This window comes from Cololabis saira, chromosome 6, assembly GCF_033807715.1.
Source record: "Cololabis saira isolate AMF1-May2022 chromosome 6, fColSai1.1, whole genome shotgun sequence".
In the NCBI taxonomy this organism is placed as follows: domain Eukaryota; kingdom Metazoa; phylum Chordata; class Actinopteri; order Beloniformes; family Belonidae; genus Cololabis; species Cololabis saira.
The window spans coordinates 12192837-12209907 of record NC_084592.1 but is presented as its reverse complement, the minus strand read 5'-3'; the positions used below and the strand labels follow the sequence as shown (position 1 = coordinate 12209907).

Sequence of the window (17071 nt, the reverse complement as noted above, 5' to 3'; positions counted from 1 at the left end):
CACGGGCTTCCCTCGTGCGACCTCCACGTCCGTCGGAAATTAAAACCTTCTAAATTAAACACTGATATCAGCCGTGCTGTAAGGGCTGAGAAACACTCAGACCAAAAAATAAATACATTTGAACACCAGGCCTAATTGAACTAGTTGTCATTTTCTAAAATGTTTTGTTCAAGAGTATGCATCGCCTTTTTTGGAAAATCATTAATTTAAAAGTAGGCTAATTAATGTCTGAAAAACCTGTCTTCACAATTATTCAGATTGCGGGAAATTGCCTACTCACACAACAATAAATCAAATTAGATAATTCACTGGATTACCATCCCATGATGATAACATACTTCAAAAGTATTTTTGCTACTTACTATTTACTGTCAACCAAAATTCAATTTAAAATTAAAGATTAACATAGTTTACAAAGAACCTCTGAAGGCAGCACTTTGAGCCTTCAATTATAAATACACAATTTTAATTTAATCTTTGTCTTTTAAGCAAGTGCCACCCATCAAATATCCAGATTAAAAGTCAAGCGGACCTAAGATCTTTTGCAATTTGCTTGACTGACCAAAAGAAATGGGTCCCAAGACTTTACCAATCTGCTTTGATTCTCCTGTTCAAATGTCCACTTGTAGAATAGAAGTCTATACTAATCGTTCAGTAACCATAAGAGTTTAAACGGGGAACACTAGCTAAGTTTGCAGACCTGGGGAAAAGTCATCAACCTCTTCACGTCTATTTTAGTCACAGTGCAAACTACTACTACCCCTACTCCGTGGGGCCCCAAACAAAACACACATGAACTATTTACTAAGTTCCTTAGTCTTGGTGGAAGCCGCCGGTGCCACCAGTTAACACGCTGGACCAAGCCCGGATTACAGCAGGGGTTTACCGGGGCTCCAGCCCAGGGCCCGGGCGCTTTGAGGGCCCTGGATGCTGCTTTGTATTTTTGGAATTAATATTGTGAGAATGCCTTAATTTTTATCACTGGCTACCAGGATTTTGACGTTGAAAAATTTTCTAATTTGCTTTTTGCAAATGTCCATCATGAATACTTGATTATTATTGGTCCGAGTTTGACGCATCAGACTTCTCATGATGGCGGAAAACAGAAACTATGACAGTGGAGCGACAGTGACAGGGACAGCGGAGTGGAGAAGAATTGTGTCTGTTGTCAAGTTTTTGGCACATATAGAGGCTCCAGTGACATTTTTGGTTGAACTGATAATGGGAATTATCTGGGAAGGCCATGCAACAACAACAGCTATTCAAGGATTTTATTTTGTGATGCAGACACCATATTCTAGTTTGGAAGTTTTGTCTAGCAAGAAACCAGTTCAGGGTTTTTTTGTAGCTTGTGACAAATCACTTATTAAAGTTGTAAGTTGTAAAAACTTACTTTTCAGTCATTTTTTCTCGTCATCTGTACCGAAACAAATAATCACACATGTATGTGTGTATGTATGTGTATGCACAGTGGGGCAAAAAAAGTATTTAGTCAGCCACCAATTGTGCAAGTTCTCCCACTTGTGAGAAAGGCCTGTAATTTTCATCATAGGTAACTTCAACTATGAGAGACAGAATGGGGGTAAAGAAACCAGGAAATCACATTGTAGGACTTTTACTGAATTAATTGGTAAATTCCTCGGTTAAATAAGTATTTGGTCACCTACAAACAAGCAAGATTTCTGGCTTTCACAGACCGTCTTTAAGAGGCTCCTCTGTCCTCCACTCGTTACTTGTTAATGGGACCTGTCTTAACTGGTTATCAGTATAAAAGACTTGGTGTGAAGAAATCAACTGTGGGAGCAATTATTACAAAATAGAAGACATACAAGACCACTGATAATCTCCCTCTATCTGGGGCTCCATGCAAGATCTCACCCCGTTGGGTAAAAATTATGACAAGAACAGTGAGTAAAGATCCCAGAACCACACGGGGGACCTAGTGAAGGACCTGCAGAGAGCTGGGACCAGAGTAACAAAGGAACCATCAGTAACACTACGATCAGGGACTCAGATCCTGCAGGGCCAGACGTTCCCCTGCTGAAGTAAGTACATGTCCAGGTCTGAAGTTTGCTAGAGAGCATTTGGATGATGCAGAAGAGGATTGGGAGAATGTTATATGGTAAAATGAAACCAAAATAGAACTTTTTGGTAGAAACACAACTTGTAGTGTTTGGAGGAGAAAGAAAGCTGAGTTGCATCCAAAGAACACCAAACCTACTGTGAAGCACGGGGGTGGAAACATCATGCTTTGGGGATGTTTTTCTGCAAAGGGACCAGGATGACTGATCCGTGTCAGGGAAAGAATGAATGGGCCATGTATGGTGAGATTTAGAGTGAAAACCTCCTTCCATCAGCAGAGCATTGAAGATGAAACGTGGCTGGGTCTTTCAGCATGACAATGATCCAAACACATCGCCACGGCAACGAAGGAGTGGCTTCGTAAGAAACATTTCAAGGTCCTAGAGTGGCCTAGCCAGCAGTCTCCAGATCTCAACCCCATAGAAAACTTTGGAGGGAGTTGAAAGTCTGTGTTGCCCAGCGACAGCCCCAAAACATCACTGCTCTAGAGGATCTGCACGGAGGAACGGGACAAAATACCAGCAACAGTGTTTGAAAACCTTGTGAAGACTTACAGAAAACGTTTGACCTCTGTCATTGCCAACAAAGGGTATATAACAGAGTATTGAGATGAACTTTTGTTATTGATCAAATACTTATTTTCCACTATAATTTGCAAATAAATTCTTTAGAAATCAGACAATGTGATTTTCTGGATTTAATTTTTTTCATTTTGTCTCTCATAGTTGAGATATACCTGTGATGAAAATGATAGGCCTCTCTCATCTTTTCAAGTGGGAGACTATATATATATGTATATATATATATATATATATATATATATATATATATATATATATATATATATATATATATATATATATATATATATATATATATATATGGTCATGATGTTTAACCTGTGTTTTGTGATTAATAAGCACGGTTTTTAATTATTTTGCGTTGGATCAATGTAGCAAATAAAATAGTTCGGACTATCCAGCTCCTCAACCATCAGATACGTGTTTCACGTGGGCAGTTCAGGTAAAAACGGCAGTCAAATCAGCAAAAATGTCAGTTTGCTGGATGAAATATATTAATTCCTGATAAAATAAGTTTGTTAGTGCACAGCTCTGCTCCTGTACGCATGTGAATGAGTGTACGTTTGTGTGTACATGAAAGTACAATCAGCATTGAGGCTTCTTGCTTCGGGAATCCCGGCGTGTGATTGGACGCTGCCTTGGCGTCGCCACTGCTCATTTGCATAAAGTTCAGATTTTTCAACTTCAATTTGACGCGCTGCTCCCGCTTAACTGAGACGCTGTTGCAGTGCGTTTGGCCCTTGTCGGCCACCGTAGTTATATGGCAAAAATCACAATATCCAGAAAGCATGTTTTCTTTGTTTATGACATCTGGATTCCTGTAACCACGTGGTTTATGAGCGTCAAAGGTGGGTAGTAACGATTTACATTTACTCCGTTATTTACTTGAGTACGTTTTGGGAAATTTTGTACTTTTAGGAGTAGTTTTGAATCACTATACTTTTTACTTTTACTTGAGTAGATTTGTGAAGAAGAAACTGTTCCTCTTACTCCGCTACATTAGGCTACGTTGAGCTCGTTACTTTTCTTTTATCCCTTTTATCCACGTACGCGTTAATCTCATGACATCACTGAGTGATTCTTTGGGAAAAATGTTTGTTTTTGCATGTTTTGTCACATTTACACAGACTCAAACACACACAGAGTTTCTATGAGTTCATGGGCTTGTTCTAGTTCTGCCTGGTTAAAAAAGAAAAGTACAAAGGCTTGACATTTTGTGCTACTTGTGCTTTTTTTATTTTCAATTATTTTTAACATATTCTGTTATTTTATTCATTTTATCATTTATTAAAGTACTTGAATTTACTTTAAGATTATTTTAATTTAAGCTATTTTTAATTTTTTTATTCATTTTAATTTATTTTATTATTTTATTGATTTAATTTGCCTGAAGATGATTATTTTGTTGTCTGTTTGAATGATTGTGTTAAAAAAAATGTATCTTACTTTTACTCAAGTAATTATTTGGATGACTACTTTTTATTTCTACTTGAGTCATATTATTCTGAAGTAACAGTACTTTTACTTGAGTACAATCTTTGGCTACTCTACCCAGCTCTGATGAGCGTCTGAAATAGAAAGTGAAAGTAAAAGATCTCTATATAAAACAATTGGCTGTTATTCAGCTGCGTCAGTCTGTTCTCTCTACAGCAACTCAGCAACGGTAGGACTCCACATTAATACTTAATCTTGTGTTAATTGCTTATTTTATTGTTAAAATGCACAATGTTTTACATATTTTGGGACATCTACTGTCTTGGGTTTATATAGAGTTAAAAAAAAAAACGTATTTGATAAATTGAGCTGCTTTATAATAAGGAAAGCAAACAAAGAGACAATGACCATGTCCTTGTTCCCTAACAAATCACACCAAATCAGGATTAGGATCACTTCTTTGGAGTAACACAGCTCCTTCCTCATTACTTTCTCTGACTGTGTCCGTCTTCCAGCTTTGGAAGGAAATCAAGCAGATTCCATCTAGATCCAACATATTGTGGAAGTAAGCCAGAAGACATGGAAGGTATTTATGATGCTTTATTTTGTGCCTGTTCCAACCCGGTCAAGACAACTCTCCCCACCATCTTAACCCCCTCCTATATATCTGCTCTCCTGCCCCTTCACAATAGGAGTCCACCTTCTGGTGTGAAATGCACACATCTTAGTGTCCACCACACTCTCTTATTTAGGACTGAATTAAAAGCCCTCAAGTCTCAAAATGCATGGTGGAAATCCCCTTTAAATCATAATTTAGTAGCGTATTTCATTAAGGAATCATTAAAGTAATATCTAATGACAATTACATACAACTATTTTACTGTGAAACTGTCTTATTTTTAAATCCATCCGACAAAAGTTTAAAAAAATCTAAATAGCCCATTAACCCATTAGTTGGTTTTGATGACTGACACACCTGTCAGGCGCTGCAAAGGGCTGATGACCCTTTCCAGGGTTTACTTCCCCCATGTTCTGAAAGTGAGAAGTGTTTTTGTGAATTTCCAACAACTTTCTGATCATGTTGCTTGTTGAAGAAAGCTGACAGCATCGTCTCCTCCACCATTATTGTTTTAATTTACCGGCACACACCAGCACGTAATGGACATGACGCCTGACATCATGTTTCAAGCACACAGTGTTGAGTTGAACTTTACTAATGAAATGCTGGTTTTGTGTATGGAAGGGATTTTTCTGTCTAGCTTGCACCATAGCACTATAGCACTTCACTCCTAAGATCTGTGATGCTGCAGCATAGGAAAAACATGTAAATACCAGCAAACTGTTACATTTGACAGAAGTCTTCAGAGTATTAATCAAAGGTGTTCAGTAAAGAAATTGCTCAAACCTCAAATATTTCCTTTTATTTTCCTCAACCTCTTATTCAGGAAATTCAAGTTGCAAATCAGTTAATTTCATGCATCTAAATATGATCTAAAAGTGCTTTATTTCTTATTAGGGAGGCACAAGATAACGTCCAGCGGTGTGGGTGAGTGTCTTCGCTCATATGAAGATCCAGTTTGCAGTTATTATTTCTCATCTGTACATGTTTGTCCTGATTTATATTTTATTGCATGTACCACCAGTTAAGGTCCATAAAGTCACTACAGGAGAAACATTTGGAGCAGATGAAGGTCTACTGAGACAAATGACAGTTCGGCTACATGTGAAGTTCACAAGCCCAGAGGAGAGTGATGTCATCATTGTCTTCTGTCCAATCATTTCTTGTGGGTCAGATGTGGAAGCAGCCATGAGGAAGGTTTCAGGTACTGTGTTCCAGCTGTTTTATCTGTTGGTACGCAACAGATTACTTCATGTTGGACTGATGTTTTACATGAAATCACCGTGTTAATGTACACATGGATCCATTTTATACATACATATACAAATGAAGTAGTCTTGTAACGAACCTTTAAACTGTTACACGCGGGGCGGCAGTAGCTCAGGTGGTAGAGCGGGTCGTCCAATGATCAGAAGGTCGGCGGTTCGAATCCCGCTCTGTCCCAGTTTGCTGTCGTAGTGTCCTTGGGCAAGACACCTTACCCACCTTGCCCCGTGTGAATGTGTTTGAATATGTATGAATGTTGGTGGTGGTCGGAGGGGCCGTTAGGCGCGATATGGCAGCCACGCTTCCGTCAGTCTGCCCCAGGGCAGCTGTGGCTACAAATGTAGCTTACCACCACCAGAGAGACTGTGTATGGATGAATAATGATTTCTGTAAAGCGCTCTGGGTGCCTAGAAGGGCGCTATATAAATCCAAGTCATTATTATTATTCATTATTATTACACGAAACACGAATAAATACTATTTTAATAAACAAGGATGAAGCCTCAGTTTCATCTCATGTTCTTTTTCTGGTGTCAGCAGATGATAAAAAGATAATTCTGGTTGTGATGCATAACACCCGAGATGTCGACTACTCAATCGGTGGGAGAAGGTGGTCTGAGACCTTCAGGAATGTTGTCCTGGATGTTGATGTCCTCTTCCACGAGACTGTACCAGGACTACTGATCTGTGATGAAAACAGGAAGGCCATCCGCCAAATACAGGATGCTTTAGCTCAGTATAATAATAGAGTTGGTAGTTTTGATCAGTGGATTCCACAATCCTTCGGTTGGAGACGACCTGAGACTCAGTCAGAATCAGTCTCTGACAGCAGCAGCAAAGGTAGGAATCCAGATTAATGCAAGTTCTAATTTTAACTGCATGTTTTATACTTATAAACTGTTCAAATATTTTATCTTTTATACATTTGGAACAATTTAATTTCTTGAAATCTCCTCCCCCTCCCGTCAGCGCTCCTTCCAAAGCCATGCCCCCACAAACTTTGGGGAACGCGTATTTGCAGGAGTCCAGTTTTCCAGGACATTTTGGACAGCACATTTTCAACAAAACTACCCCATGTCTCATTCACCTGTAAGCGAGGCTGGTTTTAGGGGGGGCAGGGTGGGCTGTGCCCACCCAAACGTGCATCCTGCCCACCCAATCAAAGTTATGGGGATCCTTTATTTTTTTATAATTTTATTTTTTTATAAATATAAAAAAATATCACAGAATATCTGTACCGTTTCTGATTGGGTGGGCACTGCGCATCATTTTTAGACACAACAATGAACGCATACCGCAAAAGTTGTGTCTCGGCGGAGGGACCCGACGTCCCAGCAAAATGAGACAACAGAGAAGTTCAGAACAGCACACAGAGCACACACTGAAGGCTGATTTTATGGTTCCGCGTTACACCAACGCAGAGTGGTGCGCGTCGCCGCCTACCCTACGGCGTGCCCTACGGCGTAGCCGTGGTAACAGAGCCTGCACGGCACCGCAGCGCACCGCCACCCGCACCGGCGCTCTCCGCCCTCGCCAGCATGGAGACACCTCCATCCCCACGGACCCCCATAGTGGGGGTATTTTTTTTTGTTTGAATAGTTGAAAAGGGAAGACAGACTGCCACGTGCAGTGCCACATTTGGATGTGTCTGAAGCTTGGAGCTTGACTTCCCTACGTATCTCCTATTGGCCTTGAGCTTGTTTGGAGGTTCTAGCAGGGGAGCGCAGCTACTGGTATACGGATGGTCGACCGCCGGGGGAGGACGTCGTCCGCTGCCACCGAGCGCAGAGCTTCGGGAGGGACACACATGGACCGGTGAGGGAGGAAGGGGACACCCGCCTAGCCAGCCAGATCAGCCGAATCAACCCTAGCGATCAATGGGGTGACAGATGTCGCAGCCAGATCGCCCTCACATCCATACTGGGGGTATTTTTGGCTGCGTTTTCTCGTTTTCTGCGCAATTCTTCAGCAAACGTGACGAGTCGAGTGTGTGAAGTTTTCCGGCAAGACTTTCGACGTGACGAGTGTGCGCATGGGACAGAGGGGGGCGTGGGCGGGACTTAAAATGAAGGCATCTGATTGGTTCTTTCCCCCCCTGCCAATCCTCTGGTCCTCTGACCAATCCGTGCCACTCGGTGCGCAAAAAACAGATTGGTCAGAGTTTTTACAGGATTAAAGCTGTCAGAGAGGTCGGATTTTTTTCTTTCTTTTTTCTGAACACATTATTCACTGGCTACTCTCAGGATGGAAGGACCATTTCACCCAGTATTACAATAAACAATAAATAAACGATTACAGACTATACCTTTAAATCAAAAGCTTCAACCTGAAATAAATAATTAAATATTAAATCAAACACTTCAACCTGAAATAAATAAATAAATATTTAATGAAAAACTTCAGATTGAAATAAACAAATAAACAAATCTGAGTCACAAATAGCCATCAATTACTCATCAAAAGAAAATAACTTCCACCACCTCAATCCCCCACAAAAAACTGAAACCAGGTCTAGCAGGTCTGAAAGCAGAACTAAACATGCAGATCTGCCTTTTCCAGATGCACACGTCTGCATTTTCTGGATGCAAAGTCATCAATGGCTAAAGTTTATATCTTATATACGACCACTAACTGGTCATTTTACCACTTCTTTTAAACAGAGGTGACATATAGGGCGTAGGGCGTTAACAAGATGTTCAATAAATGTTAATCAGGGCAGCTGGAAAAAAACATGTCTCCAGTCTAGACAGAGACCGGAGACAGATTCCTATCTAATGATTAGCATCTTAGGTGTTTGTGCCACAAAGTTTTATTTCAACAACATACCCACCTTCAAGTGAAGCACGAGTTTCCTCGTGTTTTGCCTTTTTCTTTCTCTTGCTCGCTCCTGATTCGTGATGTCTTTTGGACGACATGTCGACGTCTCCTCACCTTCTGTATGATTGACAGCACTCACCATCTGACCAATCAGAGGGCTGCATCTGCAGGCAGGCACTTGCAGAGCAACAGAAAGTGAGGAGATGTCGACATCAGGAGCGAGCAACTTATATTGCTTTTAATATTTATAAGGTGGGCAGCAATGGCTTGGTGAGGAGATATTAAGCAAATGTGACAAAAGGTGGTTTGAAATTGTGATTGGAATTGTGTAGAATTTTAACCAAAATTCAAATTCTGAGTACTCATAAGATACTTTATAGTGAGACTGAAACAGCAGTTTGATTTTTTTTTCCTACCTAAAAGTCTTACATCTGTCTTGTGTTTAGCTCCTTTGTCAGTATTGAGAGATCCTTGGAGACAAATATTGTGGGGGTGAGTACATCTTTATTTTTATACACTTGCATGGTGACAGTAGTCCTAGCTAATATTGCTTGTCTTCTTATGTTTATTTCTAAAAAATCTAAACAAAAAAAGAGCCGTGATTAATACTCCAACAGTGTGGCTCACTGGCTGGCCCTGCCATCATGTTTCACTGAAATATCCCATAGTTTTAAAACTGACAGAAACCATGGAGTGAGAACTCTTGGATAGATCTGTTTTAGTGCACAAAGGAAAAAACAACACACCTCTGACGCACAAGCAGACACTTTGAGACAGGATGCAGCAGGTAATGATGAGGACTTACCTTCAGGACTTTTTTAAAAACTGATGGAATACCTTATAGAAGAATGAGAAGCTAGCAAGCATTGCTACGACTATCCCCAAAAAATGCAAAATACACAAAAATATATATTTTTAAATATTATTACATATCCTTATTTGAATCCTTATTTAAGTTAAAAAGCATATTTCTGGACTGTGAGAGGAAGCCAGGGTACCTGGATAAAACCTACACATTGATGGGGAGAACATGCAAACTAAACAGAAATATTCCTGTCAGGCCTCAAAAAGCAGGAACCCTCTTCCTCAGAGGCATCAGTGAGACCCATGTTCAAAACTGTTTTATTAAATGATATTCTTTGTTTCTGCATTTCAACAGAGACAATAAAAAAGATCTGAAGTACGTGCAGGACTATCAACCACAAAATAATGAAATCAGTCATCTCAGAATTTTGCTGTACGGACCAGTTGGTGCTGGAAAGTCCAGCCTCATCAACTCTTTCAGCAGTGTTGTCATAGAGAGACCAGCCATCCCAGCGTCAGTCAGCTATACCAGCTCTGACAGAAGTCACACAAAGAAGGTTCGTTTGACCATTTGAAATAAATATGCCTTCTGATCTGGATATTTTCACCATACCTGTATAGCTAATTTACCTAATTTAAACTAGAAACTACAACAGTACTTTTATATACTGTCATGCAGCATTATTGTTTGAAGATAGACTGATTAAGAAAATATGATACTTTTATGCAAAACTCAGAAGCCTTTCATCTCTTTTGATCCTACGTTTCATTATGTAAAAGCATGTTAAAAATTATTTGATCTTACTGGGTTGTTACAACGTCAGATGTTCGACATCTAACTTGTTTTCACTGTGGCATAATTTTGTTCAATAAAAAATTAAGACAAAAAGGAAGATAAAATTTTTTTTTGAAATATTTAATATCTACATTATTCAATGGGGATGCGTCAACATCTTTGGGAATTAGATTATTTTCTTTCAGTCTCAGAGTTTAATAAGAAGGTATTTATATCGTTCTCTGTGTTTGCCTGACTCAGATTAGTCGCTGGAAGTAGGAGTAGGAAGTAGTACTACATCTAACCGCAGAAAAACACATCTCTCTAAAATGCTTTTATTTACATTTTATGACTGTTATCTTGTGTAGAAGAAATTATCTAAAATGAGTTCCAAAATATTATTTATTATTTTTAATGTATTTAAAGGAGCATGAGGCTCCTTTTAAGAAATGAGACTCTCTAGCGCCACCCTTCACCACGACGGCCGTTGGGGGTACTGCAGCCAACAGCGAAGCCGGCACGGGAGAACGGGGAGAACGCACATGCAGCGTCATGTGACGTCACATCCGCAGCCCAGCGCGGGAAATTTGGGCCCGAATTGCAGCACACAGACTGTTCAAGGCAATGGAGAGATACACTAGAGGGCTCATTCTTTTGGGTTTGGAAAGCTTCATCTGACATTATTACTAGAAAACTTAAAACGTATACGAATTTTTTTCATAAATCCTGCCTCAATCCGGCCTCAAGCTCCTTTAACTGGCAGAGTATTTGCCTCCAGCAATACTGTTAACGTGCAATCAGTGTATCGTGTCAAACATTATAATAGTCTTTGAAAATCCTGCATAATAACATTTTTTATAATGAGTTAAAGGGCCACTGTCCAGCACGACTACTTGGTGTAGGGTGGGGGTTTTTTGTATGTTTTGTCACACTGGGATGAAGGATGTGAACTGCTCCAGCATCTAAGACACAGAAGTGAGGAGGTTGTCACAAATTTGATCTCTAATGAAAACAATCTTATTTAAAAAGATCTTTTCTGTTTTATTTGATTTATTATTCGGGTGTGTTATCTGAATAAACATGTTGTTGCCAACCTTAAGCAGTGCTAACAAAAGTTTGTGGTGGTTGCATCATAAGTTTATTTTCTAAATTTCTGGTTGATCTTACAGTATGAAACTCATAAAATCCAGAAGGAAGGAAGAGGAAACTTCTACCCCTTTGTGTTCAATGACATCATGGGTTTGGGAGAAGGGGATGCAAACGGAGTTAATACACATGACATCAAACTGGCTCTGGAGGGACATGTGAAAGAGGGTTATAAGGTTGTTACATACATCCTTCATTTACTTTGTTTGATGAAGAATAACATGCTCTTATACAGTAGAAACCTGTTTAATTTTCCAGACTTCTGTACTTTTTAATTTCTGCAGTTCAATCCTGTATGTCCTCTGTCCCATGGTGATCCTGGCTACAACTCCTCACCATCGCCTGGTGACAGAGTCCATGTTCTGGTTTGTGTTTATTCTGCCAATGCCAGTGAAGTGAGATCCTCCGTTTTAGAAAAAATGAAGGAGATCAGAGAAGCAGCCAGTGAGTTGGGTAAGAAAACATAAGACAGTAGAGGGGATCAGAGAGATGAACTCTGTACCCGTTTTAGAATGCCATTACTTACATATGAATTATGTAAAGTGTGAAGATGTTGTGTGACAAAGGTTTGCAGCTGCTTAAAGGTTTTAGTCCAGTCTTTAAAAAAATGGTGTTGCACTTGATTGATGACAAGTCAAGTGTTAAAATCCTCTCCCACATATTAAGCCTTTTTCTCAGGTTTATGAAGCTCTACATGCTACATGAGTTTTATGATTACTCTCGAGATTTCTGAAAATGTAAGACTTTTTTTCCAATCCTGGAAGACCCTTAAGATTACAGCAAATAGATCCTAAATAATATTTGTTACCTTAAAGAAAATATAAGAAAAACACAACAGTGTATACATAAAATGTCTAAAAGAAACTCCCAACAAACAGAAAAAGCTTCATTGAACATTTATTTTGAAATATATCTAAAGAAGGTACCATATACACACTTTTACTGAATTAACATTCAGCCTCAAATGGCTTGCAAAACTTGATATCAGACATTTTCATAAATACATTGTAAGTATATATACCGTAATTACATAATACATTATTAATACTTCTGTCTAGTCTGAAAGCATGATAATGCTCATGTTGAGCAAGTATTCATGCTAAAATAGACAAAAATACACCTCCTTATCTGCAGGTATTCCTCAACTGGCTGTTCTCACCCACATTGATGAGGCGTGTGGTGAAACGGAAAAAAGCCTGAGGAACGTCTACGAGAGCAAATATCTGAAGAAAAAGGTGAATTTCAGCTGCAGTCTTTTATAATGTGAGCTCAGACCCACAGAAGTAAACATTGAAGTTACAATAAAATGTTTTTCATTTTAATTTTAGATGTCAGACTTCAGCTCCAAACTGGGGATTCCAATGAACTGCATTCTCCCCGTGAAGAACTACAGTCATGAAATCAGCTCAGATGAGGATGTCAACACTCTCATCCTGAATGCACTGAAACTGATGATTGACTTTGGCGATGACTTCATCAACAAACCATAAAGAGGCAGCGTGTATTTTTGACGAGTGTCACTGCATGAATTATGGCTTTGCTTACCAGGATGAAAAAGTTCACATTTTTTATAAACAAAAAAAATGTGACAAAATAAAACCTAAACGTGAAATGACAGACACACTTTGTCATGAGTTTTTGAAAAAGAACCCATTTTGCACACTTGCATTTAAGTACCAGCATGTGAAAAAAAAGACACGAAACAAAAATGTCTCTGTGTAATAAATGTCTCTGTATTAATATTGTTTATATTTTGTTTCTTGTATAGACCACACAAGCCCATATATAGATGTCCATCACCCATCCTGTAAACTACTGTCAAAATTAAAATGGGTTTGGAAACGTATCTCAAAACTCTGTCAAAGGAATCTATCAAACCAGCAACACCCACCAGTGTCCCAATCTTTCACAATGTAAATATTAGCATTTTACCTCAATAGCTTTCAGGTCATGTGATCAATTAACTCAATCAGTGTGGGATACTGTCCTGGCTGCATGACATACACCTCTTCTTGTCACATTTAAAATATCTTCATAATTATAAGGTTTTATATGTAAATATTAGCTCATTAGCTCCTCGACAGCTTTAAACACAGTATATATGCATATATCCCACGTTTTATTTTGAAAACAGGAAGTTAGGACAACTTCAGCCCTCTTCCCTTTGTTTACTGTAAAGTCTGCAATATGCTGCCCTTGAAATGTTGGAGCGGCTTGCTAAGAGTCGCACTGGACGCTGAGCAAATGAGAGATTTACCCTGAGCAAATAAGAGGTTTACCCTGAGCAAATGTCTGTGCAATATCCAACTTAAAACTAACGTCACTGCAGTAATTTACCACCGATATATTAGAGCTGTTGAGGCTGCTGCCCCCACAACCCGGGAACGGATAAGCGGAAGAAGATGGATGGATGGATGTATTAGAGCGAACCCCAAGAATGCCCTGCGTATCGCCCGCAATTATGACTTGTGGTTCTGAATGTATGGACAGACTAGCAAGTGGTGGTGGGGCAGGAGTGGGATATTGAGAAGTCGAGGGCCATGTCCTCGCTGTCCCCAGTGGAATTCATGCCTGGTGGATGCTTATATATGCAATGCAGCGTCGTTGCTGAGAGAGGAGAAATAAAACAAAGCTGCTGACAGAATTATTTACTTTCTTTATCAGCATGTGACAAAGAAAGCAAAACTTTTTGGATGAATGAACCACGTGGTTTATAATAAATCAACTAGCCTGTAGTTTTAGCAGAACATGAATTAATCATTTTTCACTGGCAGAAGATCCTTGTCAGATTAAACATGACAAAGAGAACCCTCAACATATTTATAATCAACTTTAAGAACATATTTGAGGGATCATATTATGGATTTCCTAGGGGAAAATCAGCTGAACATTGTTTTATTTAAAGGAGCTTGAGGCAGGATTTATGAAAAAAATTTGTATACGTTTTAAGTTTTCTAGTAATAATGTCAGATGAAGCGTTCCAAACCAAAAAGAATGAGCCCTCTAGTGTATCTCTCTGTTGCCTTGAACAGGCTGTGTGCTGCAAAATGTGCTGCAATTGTGACCGGAATTTCCCCCGACTGTGGATGTGGGGGATGGAGTTTAGCAGCTGGAATTAAAAAGCTTGGTTTTTATCTCATGGCTATCATTCTGAACACTTTCACCTTTAAAATGGCATCACTATTTGTTGGAGCCAAAATACTTTGATTTATTGTTTTATTTATTTTAACTGAATATGAGTTGTCATCCCCCTTTTTGGTGACGTCATGTTTAGCCTGTCAATCAGCCAGGTGGGTGAGAGTGGCGTTCTGTCATAAGTTTATGTTGAGTTTAAATAGTGGAATTACGTTTGCTTTGACTACTGCTGAATACGGAATAAATGGATTGGCATATCCGACCCGGATCCTAAGTCTGAGCGTTTGAATCAATTTGAAGCACGGGTCCTAACAAAACCAACCCTGTTGCCCTGAGTATAGCCTATTGGTACAGGCTCTACACTATTAATTTAACTAATTATTAACTAATTTCTCAAACCTGTTCATTGATCAGCTGTTTCCTGTTTACACGCTGCTCACGCTGTTGGAAGGCGCTCACGCTGCTGTTAGTATTTGCTTACATCTTGACGTTTGGAGTTGCCATAATGCCACCAAAAGGATCAAATGCAGAAACGAAAGCGGACGAGGAGTATGTATCACTCACTCAGGTATCTGAGCTGATGCAGCAGCAGAAGGACATGTTCTTTGCTTTACTCCAACAACAGCAGGGCAACTTCAAAGGCTTCGTCCAAATCATTGTGGATTCTACAAACTCTCGACGCAATAACAACGGACTTACAAGAAATCAAAATCAGCCTGAGATTCACACAAAAGGATGTGGATGAGTTGAAAGCCGACAACAACAAACAGGCGGAGCGATGCAACACCATGCAGTCGGATGTTTTCAAAGTCTGTGACAGTCTGCTCACAATCACAGACAAGATGGATTATCTGGAAGGACAAACCAGACGCAACAACCTGGAATTCGACGGGATAGCCGAGAATCCTGGAGAAACGTGGGCCGACACGGAGGAGACAGACCGAGGCCCGTAGTGGTGAAGCTGCTCAGATACAAGGACAGAGAAGCCATTCTACAACGCACCAAGTCTCTCAAAGGATCAAACATATACATCAACGAGGACTTCACGGACGCAGTAAGAAGAAAGAGGAAGGAGCTGATGCCGGAGCTGAGAGCTGCGAGAGGGAGGGGGGACGTTGCATATCTACGCCACGACACGCTGATCATCCATCCACGTACCAGCACACCAAAACAACCATGAGACGTTTAATCGACAACAGGTATGATGAACATTAACACTTCCATATGGCTACAATCCACACTCATCCTGAAGTCAATCACTTACTGACAAGGATATCTGAACTTGATCACCTGGAATTATCTACATATCATCACACGGAACATAAGCCACAGGACATTGAAAATGACCTTGATCCAGAAAATAACTTCTACTTAAACATTAACAATGACTGCCATTATTATACGGACGATCAGTACAACAACACCTTCAAAACTGAAAGCAAAATGTCCATAATCCACTTCAACAGCAGAAGTTTGTATGCCAACTTCAATAACATCAAGGATTACTTAACCCAGTTCACACAGCCTTTCAACATAATTGCAATATCTGAAACATGGATCAACAGTACAAGGGACATTGTTGGGTTTAAAGTCAGGGCCTGTCGGGTAACAGCGCCACCGGTAGGCAGAGTGGGGCAATGCCTCACTCACCTCCCTGCTGAGGAGAGGAAAATCCCCTGCTGATTAGCTGACTGAGAGCACCTGCCTTCAGGGCACCAGCAGAATCACTTCAGACAAAAGAGGAGAAGCATGTGTTCAGCTTGAGTCAAACCTTGAAGAAGCTACTGGTATGAATTAAAATGGCAATTGTTTTGAACTTTAAAATCATTTATGTTAAAGTTACAAGTACTTTGAATATTAAGTTAATTAATAAAATATTGAAAAAGTATATTAATACATGTTTTCTTTAAAAGTGATGTTAATCCATTTCTGTTTCTGTTTGAAGGTTTTCAACCTGATGTTCTGACATTCCTCCAATGAAAAAAAATAAAAATTGGAGAAAGGAAGGAAAGAGTTGTCCCGTTGCTTCCTTCATGGTTTACCAGGCCATTGTCAAGTTTGGGCAGTAACTGAATACAGAAAAACTAGATAACTTGTCAGACATGGATTTTGAGCTTCAAGGATATGAACTGAACTGTATGAACAGAAATAACAAAAATGGCGGTGGTGTAGCTCTGTACGTGGACATAAATTATAATTATAAGGTGGTAGAAGAAATGTCAACTGTGGTAGATAATGTACTTGAATGTCTTACAATAGAAATATGTATGGAAAAAAAGAAAAATGTCATTGTGAGTTGTATATACAGAACACCAGGGTCTAATATAGACGCATTTAACGACTGGATAGAGGAACATTTAACAAAAACAAGACATAAAGTCACGTTTGTCTGTGGCGATTTCAATATTGATC

The 17071-nt window shown here is 39.6% G+C and overlaps 1 protein-coding gene across 1 annotated transcript; it reads left to right on the top strand.

Annotated features, from left to right (window-relative positions):
- The first annotated feature begins 7723 nt into the window (after positions 1–7723).
- Positions 7724–13347, top strand: LOC133445546 (interferon-induced protein 44-like). The gene is made up of 5 exons (XM_061722871.1): positions 7724–7797; positions 11514–11700; positions 11809–11977; positions 12659–12759; positions 12853–13347. The coding sequence occupies exons 1-5, from the start codon at positions 7724–7726 to the stop codon at positions 13012–13014; spliced, it is 693 nt and encodes a 230-aa protein (XP_061578855.1). The 3' UTR covers positions 13015–13347.
- The last annotated feature ends 3724 nt before the right edge of the window (positions 13348–17071 follow it).